Source organism: Sinocyclocheilus grahami, unplaced genomic scaffold (genome assembly GCF_001515645.1).
Source record: "Sinocyclocheilus grahami isolate Dianchi unplaced genomic scaffold, SAMN03320097.WGS_v1.1 scaffold1066.1, whole genome shotgun sequence".
Taxonomy (NCBI): Eukaryota; Metazoa; Chordata; class Actinopteri; order Cypriniformes; family Cyprinidae; genus Sinocyclocheilus; species Sinocyclocheilus grahami.
Window position 1 is genome coordinate 131,575 of NW_015506245.1, and position 11,472 is coordinate 143,046.

Genomic DNA, 11,472 nt, shown 5'->3' on the forward strand with positions numbered 1-11,472 from the left:
AAACCCTTGGGTTAGACTACTGTGTATGCACATCAAGGTTATTTTCATAAACGAAAACGATTGGTGAAAAAATATTTTCGTAAACTGAAATAAAATAAAAAATTCAAAATAACTAAACCAAAATGAAACTAACAACTGTTATTGAAAAACTAACTGAAATAATCTCGTTTTGTAATAATTACATTCTCGTGTGACCTGTGTGGTGGTTTGGGGAAATACCTGTCAATGGTACATCACGCACATGGGGTCATCTGATGGAGAGAACCAAAGCAGTTTAAAGCAGAGTCCTGCATGGGTCCTGTTTGGTAAACCTGCAGCTGCAGTACTTAACAGAACACCTGACCTGTTATTCGACAGCAGCACTCATTTAATTCTGTACCCGACCAGGGATGCATTTCCCAAAGGCAACTGTGGTTGCAAATTTTGTTGTTACCAGTTCAAAGGAACTAACGGCTATAGTAAGCTAACAATGGTTTTGGGAAACGCACCCCAGACCCGTTTGACATAAAGACTGCAAGTCGCGACCCGAACCGCACCCACATTATATCTATTACATCAGGTAGGCAAAATTATTTATTTTCTCATGTAACACACGCAATCAAACCAACATTAGGCATTCTAAGTTGGTGCTTTGAAGAAAAACAGAAATGCAGTGCAACATGATATTTAACCAAAAAAAATATGAGAACGGGCATCCTTTCTGTAAACAATACAAAACTGTTGCCTAGCATCTTGTGAGTACTCTGCCAGGCTTTTGAACGAATGTGCATAGGCTAAATCACATCATACACACACTTATAATTCTTCATAAATGATCATGTTCAAATATTAGCATTTACTGTTAAATGCAATTGCCATTATTATTGCATTTCATTAGGCCCAGTTATGATATATTCGTGGGAAAGTGAGCAAAACACGACAGTTAGAATTGATTAATCGCATCCAATATAAAAGTTTTTGTTCACATAATATATGTGTGTGTGCTGTATATACTTATGTATATACACACACATGCATGTATATATTTAAGAAAAATGTTACGTTTCTATTAGGGCTGGGCAAGTTAACGAGTTATTATCGCGTTAATGCATTAATTAATTAACGCTAACAATTATTTTATCGCGCATTAATGCAGTTTTTATTATTATAATTTTGAAAGCCGGTTGCTCACTGGCTCTGAATTCACATACAGACAAACCATGGATCACAGGAGGGGTTATGATTATGGCTAAATAAGAAAAAAGACATTTAATATAACCAGATTAGGCTACATTTATTTTCATATTAAATAGGCTATCTCAACACACATTGATCTGTTACAGTAATTATTCATGTTAAAAATAATTATGGAATAAATGTTTGGTTTGTGGTTTGTAACCCCATGTTGGCTGCTCTGAGAATTACACTGTCATTATCATGTGACTGATCAGATGACTAACAAGGAAATGAGTGCCTTCCATGCTGCTATTCTATTCTTGAGTCAAGAAGCAGTGAATCAGTATCTATTTGCATTCATCCTTGGCCTTGACATCCTTGGTCAAATGATTAATCGCGATTAATTGCATCCAAAATTAAAGTTTTTGTTTACATAATATGTGTGTGTACTGTGTATATTTATTATGTATATATAAAGACACACACATACAGCATATATTTTGAAAATACTTACATGTATTTATTTGTATATATTTTTTTTACATTTAGTCATTTAGCAGACGCTTTTATCTTTTTAAGCGACTTACAAAAGTTTTAAGCGACTTACAAATGAGGACAATGGAAGCAATCAAAATCAACAAAAGAGCAATGATACGCAAGTGCTATAACAGGTGTCGGTTAGCTTAGCATAGTACAAGTAGCAAGGTTTTTTAAATTATATAATAAATAAAAAGAAAACAGATAGAATAGAGCAAGCTAGTGTTAGAGGCCTTTTTTGCTTTTGTTAATTGTATAATAAATAAAAAGAAAATAAATAGAATACAAAAAGAATATAGAATCTAGTGTTATTATTTTATTTATTTATTTATTTTTAGAATAGAGTGTGCTAGAGTTAGAGGGTCAAATAAAGATGGAAGAGATGTGTTTTTAGCCGATTCTTGAAGATGGCTAAGGATTCAGCTGCTCGGATTGAGTTGGGCAGGTCATTCCACCAGGAGGGAACATTTAATTTAAAAGTCCATGAAAGTGATTTTGTGCCTCTTTGGGATGGCACAATAAAGCGACGTTCACTTGCAGAATGCAAGCTTCTAGATGGCACATAAGTCTGAAATAATGAATTTAGGTAAAGGGGTGCAGAGCCAGTGGTGGTTTTGTAGGCAAACATCAATGCCTTGAATTTTATGTGAGCAGCAATTGGTAGCCAGTGCAAATTGATAAACAGAGGTGTGACGTGCATTCTTTTCGGCTCATTAAAAATGAATGTTGCTGCCACATTCTGGATTAATTGTAAAGGTTTGATAGAACTGGCTGTAAGACCTGCGAAGAGAGCGTTGCAATAGTCCAGCCTGAACAGAACAAGAGCTTAAACAAGGAGTTGTGAAGCATGTTCCGAAAGAAAGGGCCTGATCTTCTTGATGTTGAATAAAGCAAGATTATATTTATATAAGATTATATATATATATATATATATATATATATATATATATATATATATATTATGTTTCAGGATTTATATTCATATAAATGATATAATAATACAAATATATTTAATATATGCTGGGCAACGATATATTTTTTAAATCGTGATTAATCACAGTATGCACAAAATTCAATAATGAATTCAAAAGTAGTGTATTCAAAAGTATGCACTTTTTTCATTTAAAAGTACTGCTATATGAACAAAAGTGCAATAACATTTGGTTTGCAAACACAAGTTGCAGTAGCAGTTAAAATATTTCTTGTAAATCTCAACCTAAACATTAATGTAATAAAATTAAATACAAATCCAAAGCTATATGCCACTGCCAGGGCATTAACATTTTTATAGAAAATATTTTATAGTTTATAGAAAAACAAATTATGCTCAGAGTCCAGAGCCTCGATCATAACATTATAACAGGCACCTTCCGAGTAGAGACCTGCACTCCCGCGGGACAACATTTGATGGACGAGTGCGGGTGCGGGTGGATAGAGACTCATGTGTGCGGGATCTGGGAGAATAGGGTGTTCTCACACAAGGCAATCTTAACCGTGCCCGAGTAGTGACCATCTGATCTGGATACAGACTGGATCTGGTGGCTACGGTGACCTCGGAATAAGAAAGAAACAGACTAATATTAGCGTAGATGCCATTCTTCTAACGATGTAGCAAGTACATCGGGTGTTATGGGAAGTGTTCCCGGTTCCGGTTGTCCTATTTAATGCAGCCTAATGTTACAGTAATTATTCATGTTAAAAATAATTATGGAATAAATGTTTGGTTTGTGGTTTGTAACCCCATGTTGGCTGCTCTGAGAATTACACTGTCATTATCATGTGACTGATCAGATGACTAACAAGGAAATGAGTGCCTTCCATGCTGCTATTCTATTCTTGAGTCAAGAAGCAGTGAATCAGTATCTATTTGCATTCATCCTTGGCCTTGACATCCTTGGTCAAATGATTAATCGCGATTAATTGCATCCAAAATTAAAGTTTTTGTTTACATAATATGTGTGTGTACTGTGTATATTTATTATGTATATATAAAGACACACACATACAGCATATATTTTGAAAATACTTACATGTATTTATTTGTATATATTTTTTTTACATTTAGTCATTTAGCAGACGCTTTTATCTTTTTAAGCGACTTACAAAAGTTTTAAGCGACTTACAAATGAGGACAATGGAAGCAATCAAAATCAACAAAAGAGCAATGATACGCAAGTGCTATAACAGGTGTCGGTTAGCTTAGCATAGTACAAGTAGCAAGGTTTTTTAAATTATATAATAAATAAAAAGAAAACAGATAGAATAGAGCAAGCTAGTGTTAGAGGCCTTTTTTGCTTTTGTTAATTGTATAATAAATAAAAAGAAAATAAATAGAATACAAAAAGAATATAGAATCTAGTGTTATTATTTTATTTATTTATTTATTTTTAGAATAGAGTGTGCTAGAGTTAGAGGGTCAAATAAAGATGGAAGAGATGTGTTTTTAGCCGATTCTTGAAGATGGCTAAGGATTCAGCTGCTCGGATTGAGTTGGGCAGGTCATTCCACCAGGAGGGAACATTTAATTTAAAAGTCCATGAAAGTGATTTTGTGCCTCTTTGGGATGGCACAATAAAGCGACGTTCACTTGCAGAATGCAAGCTTCTAGATGGCACATAAGTCTGAAATAATGAATTTAGGTAAAGGGGTGCAGAGCCAGTGGTGGTTTTGTAGGCAAACATCAATGCCTTGAATTTTATGTGAGCAGCAATTGGTAGCCAGTGCAAATTGATAAACAGAGGTGTGACGTGCATTCTTTTCGGCTCATTAAAAATGAATGTTGCTGCCACATTCTGGATTAATTGTAAAGGTTTGATAGAACTGGCTGTAAGACCTGCGAAGAGAGCGTTGCAATAGTCCAGCCTGAACAGAACAAGAGCTTAAACAAGGAGTTGTGAAGCATGTTCCGAAAGAAAGGGCCTGATCTTCTTGATGTTGAATAAAGCAAGATTATATTTATATAAGATTATATATATATATATATATATATATATATATATATATATATATATATTATGTTTCAGGATTTATATTCATATAAATGATATAATAATACAAATATATTTAATATATGCTGGGCAACGATATATTTTTTAAATCGTGATTAATCACAGTATGCACAAAATTCAATAATGAATTCAAAAGTAGTGTATTCAAAAGTATGCACTTTTTTCATTTAAAAGTACTGCTATATGAACAAAAGTGCAATAACATTTGGTTTGCAAACACAAGTTGCAGTAGCAGTTAAAATATTTCTTGTAAATCTCAACCTAAACATTAATGTAATAAAATTAAATACAAATCCAAAGCTATATGCCACTGCCAGGGCATTAACATTTTTATAGAAAATATTTTATAGTTTATAGAAAAACAAATTATGCTCAGAGTCCAGAGCCTCGATCATAACATTATAACAGGCACCTTCCGAGTAGAGACCTGCACTCCCGCGGGACAACATTTGATGGACGAGTGCGGGTGCGGGTGGATAGAGACTCATGTGTGCGGGATCTGGGAGAATAGGGTGTTCTCACACAAGGCAATCTTAACCGTGCCCGAGTAGTGACCATCTGATCTGGATACAGACTGGATCTGGTGGCTACGGTGACCTCGGAATAAGAAAGAAACAGACTAATATTAGCGTAGATGCCATTCTTCTAACGATGTAGCAAGTACATCGGGTGTTATGGGAAGTGTTCCCGGTTCCGGTTGTCCTATTTAATGCAGCCTAAGAATTAACGGAAAACCCAGAACTTTAATGGATTTGAATATTAGAAATGTGTTAGTGTGTTATGTGTAAGCCAGGTTAAAGTGATGGGTCTTTAATCTAGATTTAAACGGACAATCTACCGAACAATGTTAGGTAGGTTATTCCAGAGTTTGGGCGCTAAATGGGAAAAGGATCTGCCGCCCGCAGTTGATTTTGATGTTCTAGGCATTATCAAATTGCCAGAGTTTTGAGAACACAGCGGACATGGAGGACTATAATGCAATAAGAGCTTGTTTAAATACTGAGGTGCTAAACCACTCAGGACTTTATAAGTAATAAGCAAGATTTTAAAATCTATACGATGTTTAATAGGGAGCCAGTGCAGTGTTGACAGAACCGGGCTAATATGGTCATACTTTCTGGTTCTAGTAAGAACTCTAGCTACTGCAATTTGGATCAGCTGGAGTTTGTTTATTTAGCGTGCAGAACAACCATCCAATAAAGCATTACAGTAATCTAACCTTGAGGTCATGAACGCATGAAATAATGTTTCTGCATTTGGCATTGAGAGCATAGGTCGTAATTTATATATTTTTGAGATGGAAAAAATGCTGTTTTACAAATGCTAGAAATGGGGCTTTCAAAGGAAATATTGCTATCAAATAGCACACCTAGGTTCCTAACTGATGACGAAGAATTGAAAGAGCAGCCATCGAGTCTTAGACCGTGTTCTAGGTTATTACATGCGGAGGTTTTAGGTCCGATAATTAACACCTCTGTCTTTTCAGAATTTAGCAGTAAGAAATTACTCGTCATACAGTTTTTTTTATATCGACTATGCATTCCGTTAGTTTTTCAAATTGGTATGTTTTGCCGGACCGCGAAGAAATATAGAGCTGACTATCATCAGCATAACAGTGAAAGCTAACACCATGCTTCCTGATGATATCTCCCAGGGGTAACATGTAAATCGTGAAAAGCAACGGCCATAGTACTGAGCCTTGAGGTACTCCATACTTCACTTGTGATCAATATGATACCTCTTCATTCACTGCTACGAATTGATGGCAGTCAGATAAGTAAGATTTGATTCCACTAATGCCAACAAAGTTTTCTAGTCTATGCAAAAGAATGTTGTGGTCAATGGTTTCAAATGCAGCGCTAAGATCCAGTAGCACTAATAGAGAGATACAACCACGATCAGATGATAAGAGCAGGTCATTTGTAACTCTAATGAGAGCAGTCTCAGTACTATGATGCGGTCTAAATCCTGACTGGAAATCCTCACAAATATCATTTTTCTCTAAGAAGGAATATAGTTCTGAGGATACTACCTTTTCTAGTATCTTGGACAGAAAAGGGAGATTCGAGATCAGTCTTCTTTGGGGTCAAGTTGGGTTTTTTTAATGAGAGGCTTAATAACAAACTTCCTATTTCCCACTTATGAAGTTGTGATTACGAGCATGTTGCAGTCTTTTCTGTTAAAAATAACAGTGAACAGTGGTTTGTGAATGTTGATGTAAAAACAATAGTAATACAAGCTTTACAGTTTGTCAATGTGTTATATTTAAATGTTCTATTTAATGTTAAAAGTCATTTTATTTAAAACACATCGGACGTTTTAACCCAGTTGGTGGAATTGTCATTCAATCTTTTCACTATGTGCATATGAATGTACTTTTTATTGTTTTATTAATCCACGTTTTAAAACATGAATTAAATAAACCGTTTTACATTTTTCTATTTATTTATACATTTAAAAATTCTGTTTTAAAGGGATCATATGATGTTGCTAAAAAGAACATTATTTTGTGTATTCGGTGTAATGAAATGTGTTTATGCGGTTTAAGGTTCCAAAAACACATTACTTTCCACGTACTGTACATTATTGTTTCTCCTCTATGCCCCGCCTTTCTGAAACGCATCGACTTTTACAAAGCTCATCGTTCTAAATAAATGAGGTGTGCTGTGATTGGCCAGCTATCCAGTGCATTGTGATTTGCCGAATACCTCAAGCGTGTGACGGAAATGTTACGCTCCTTACCATATTGTGATGATGCCCTGTCAGGCTGGAGAGATGATTCAAAAACATGAAAACCCATTATAAACGAGGCATTGGTTGCATCCAGTGGGGACATAATTATGGATTATAATGACTTATACTGTCTTTTTACGCATTGTGTTGCATTGCGCCACGTAAACATAAAACCATGTCTGCATTTGTGATCGGAGAAATGTCATTTTTGGATTAGTTCACCCAAAATGAAAATTAGGCTGCGTTTTACTCACCTCCGATGCATCCTAGGTGTATATGACTTTCTTCTTTCAGACGAATCCAGTCGGAGTTATATAAAAAATAGTCTTTGATCTTTCAAGCTCTATCGTTGCACTATCTATATCCATATTCAAAATGTAATAATCACTTTAATCTAGCTTGCGCCAGCAGTTGTACACAGAAGCAGTTCCGGGAGCATGACATGGGGTCAGCGTTGCGCATGCGCCGGTGAGTCTCGTGAAAACCAACGTTTGTTTACAGGATCAAAAGAAGCAAAGTTTCCTTACTTTAGCAAAGGAAAACAAGTCTCCTCTTGGCTTATATCGAAATCCTCTAACATTCTTCTTTACAAATCCTCGTTTTGTACTTCTAATTAGTGACCGTTGTTTTGTTTCAATCTCTCCGCGTGCGTCACTTCTGAGCGGCGCATGCGCAAAGCTGACCTCATATGTAATTCCCCCAGAACTGCTTCCGTTTTACAACAGTGAGCGCAAGCTAGATTCAAGTGATTATTACATTTTGAATATGGATATTTTTCTTACAAAAATGCATTGATTCGCTACAGGAGGCCTTTGTTCACCCCCCGGAGCCATGTGAGACACTTTTTTTTTTATGGAAGGGTGCTTTTTATTTCACGTCTTTTGGACTGAAGCAATGCAACACCCGCTGAGTGCAACGATAGAGCTTGAAAGATCAAAGACAATTTTCATCTGAAAGAAGAAAGTCATATACACCTAGGATGCATCGAGGTGAGTAAAACGCAGCCAAATTTTCATTTTTGGGTGAACTAACCCTTTAATGTGTATCAGTCACTCCTCTCTTCCTTCTCTGCTAATGTCTCCACTGCTAAAAGGACATACTACCATAACAAAATTAACAATTCGTCTAACTCTCGCATGCTCTTAAAAACATTTTCCTCGCTCCTTTGTCCTCCTCCTCCCCCTCTTGCATCAACTCTAATAGCTGACGACTTTGCCACGTTTTTCATTAATAAAATTAAAACCATCAGTGCACAATTTTCCACACCACAACATTTCAAGCACATCTTACCAGCAAACATACACTCATTCACATCCTTCTCTTCATTCTCTGAGGCTGAAGTCTCCAAACTCTATTGGCAAAGGGCATCTCAGGAACCGCACTCCAGTGGTTTGAGACTTACCTATCAGATAGGTCCTTCAAAGTATCTTGGAGAGGTGATGTGTCCAAATCGCAATATCTAACTACTGGGGTGCCTCAGGGCTCAGTTCTTGGACCACTTCTCTTCTCTTTCTACATGGCATCATTAGGCTGCTATGCTGATGACACTCAACTCTACCTCTCATTCCATCCTTGATGATCTGACGATAGCTGCTCGCATCTCAGCTTGTCTAACAGACATTTCTTGCTGGATGAAGGACCATCACCTTCAACTCAACCTTGTCAAGACAGAACTGCTTGTGGTTACAGCAAACACATCGTTTCATCACAATTTCACCATCCAGTTAGGCACATCAACCATAACTCCTTAAAAAACAGCCAGAAACCTTGGCGTTATGATTGATGTTCAGCTTACTTTCTCAGACCACATTGCTAAAACTGTCTGGTCCTGCAGATTTGCTTTATTCAACATCAAGAAGATCAGGCCCTTTCTTTCGGAAAAATGCTTCACAACTCCTTGTTCAAGCTCTTGTTCTGTCCAGGCTGGACTATTGCAATGCTCTCTTGGCAGGTCTTCCAACCAGTTCTATCAAACCTTTACAATTAATCCAGAATGCGGCAGCAGAATTCATTTTTAATGAGCCAACAAGAATGCACGTCACACCTCTGTTTATCAATTTGCACTGGCTACCAATAGCTGCTCACATAAAATTCAATGCATTGATGTTTGCCTACAAAACCACCACTGGCTCTGCACCCCTTTACCTAAATTCATTACTTCAGACTTATGTGCCCTCTAGAAGCTTGCCTTCTGCAAGTGAACGTCGCTTTATTGTGCCATCCCAAAGAAGCACAAAATAACGTTTACAGACTTTTAAATTAAATGTTCCCTCCTGGTGGAATGACCTGCCCAACTCAATCAGAGCAGCTGAGTCCTTAGCCATCTTCAAGAATTGGCTAAAGACACATCTCTTCCATCATTATTTGACCCTCTAACTCTAGCATTCTCTATTTTTTTAGACTTGCACTCTATTCATTTGCTGCTTGTTTTCTTATAAAAAAAAAACTAACACTTGCTTTCTAATCTTATTGTATTCTATCTGTTTTTTTCTTTCATTTATTATACAGTTAACATAAGCAAAAAGACCTCTAACACTAGCTTGCTCTATTCTTTTTCTATTCTATCTGTTTTCTTTTTATTTATTATATTATTTAAAAAACCCTTGCTACGTGTACTGCGTTAAGCTAACTGAGACTTATAGCACTTGTATATCATTGCTCTTTTGTTGATTTTAATTGCTTCCATTGTGCATTGGATAAAAGCGTCTGCTAAATGACTAAATGTAAATGTAAATGTCTATTCATTTTTCCATTTAAAAAGTGATTTATTTATATACATTTTTATGTTTGAATTAGTAAAAAAATAAAATGATTCTTCATTTTATTTTTAAGTGGTACTCTCGGTCCTCCATACTAATCAATCTCAGCATGCATTAATTTTGTGTCGCTAGTTTGCCTCACAAAATGAGTAAGTATGAAATGACAGTATATTGAGGTCTTGAAGCAAAACAATCGGCCTGCAGGAAATGGAACAAAGAAATTATGAAATGTTCCGGAACATATGAAAATGATCGAAAAGCATATGGATACATTATTACCTGTAATCCACAGCCTCAGGCAAACAGGGAAACCTGATTCTTTTCTGCAAACTGGTTCTTTTGGACAGTTCTTTTCTATGAGCTGGTTAAATTCACTAGTTTGTTTACTTAATCACATAATGACAAACTGTATATGCAATTATATTATTAAAGCACCCAATAATGATATGAAACATGAATGGTTTAAATGCCAAAAGCATTTATAATGTGAATAAACTAGTCTCCGTCAGCTCAGCTTCTTGCATATAAACAATGATTTGACAGTAAATTTTCTTTTTTGAATGAATGCTGAATGAATGATTCAGTGACTCATAAATGCAGTGACTTATGAATTCATGCAGCTTATGAATTAATGTGAAAACAAGGTTAAAACTTGCCACGCTATTCAGAAACTCTGTAGAGAGCCTCATTCTGCTGTGTCTATCTCTTTTGCAGGTATGCATAATAGGCAAAGGAAGGAAATACAGAGAGGCCGAAGAGGCCCTGGTAGAGAAGCGGCGAAGTGATTATATCAGGAGACGTGAGGCTTTATTCACAAACTCAGGGGTCAGTATGAATGTCAATCAAAGTGGCCATTATAGACCTAATGACAATGGACAGAATATTTCAGCCCCTGCGAATGACTGGGTGAATGGCTTCCAACCAAGAGAAAAGACAGAGACCATTAGGAACTGCACAGCCCTTCCGAGGGATTTTGTGAATGAAGTGGTTCTAAGGGTAGCAAAGGCCTTGCTGAGTCTGACTGAGAGTAACACGGAGAGCAGCAATTGTGGTGACGCTTGGAACACAGGAGGTAAGAATAATTCTATTGCATATTAATTGTAATTCATATACATTTTGTTTTATTGAACACAACATTGTAGGTTTTTTTTATTAGCTCTAAAAAGGGAAATATTTACGACTAACTATAACTGGTTATGATCAATAATAAATATTTAGATTATATCTTCGAATTAACTGTAGCAGAATCAATATTACAATTATTTGATCTGTCCGTCCAC

The 11,472-nt window shown here is 36.1% G+C and overlaps 1 protein-coding gene across 1 annotated transcript in view; it reads left to right on the plus strand.

Moving 5' to 3' along the window:
- Positions 1 to 11,472, plus strand: part of trmt44 (tRNA methyltransferase 44 homolog) — a 103,808-nt gene that overhangs the window by 73,593 nt on the left and 18,743 nt on the right. Inside the window, exon 9 of the mRNA XM_016251661.1 lies at positions 10,907 to 11,264. Coding sequence (XP_016107147.1) covers positions 10,907 to 11,264 — 358 coding nt within the window. The remainder of the gene's footprint in view (positions 1 to 10,906; positions 11,265 to 11,472) is intronic.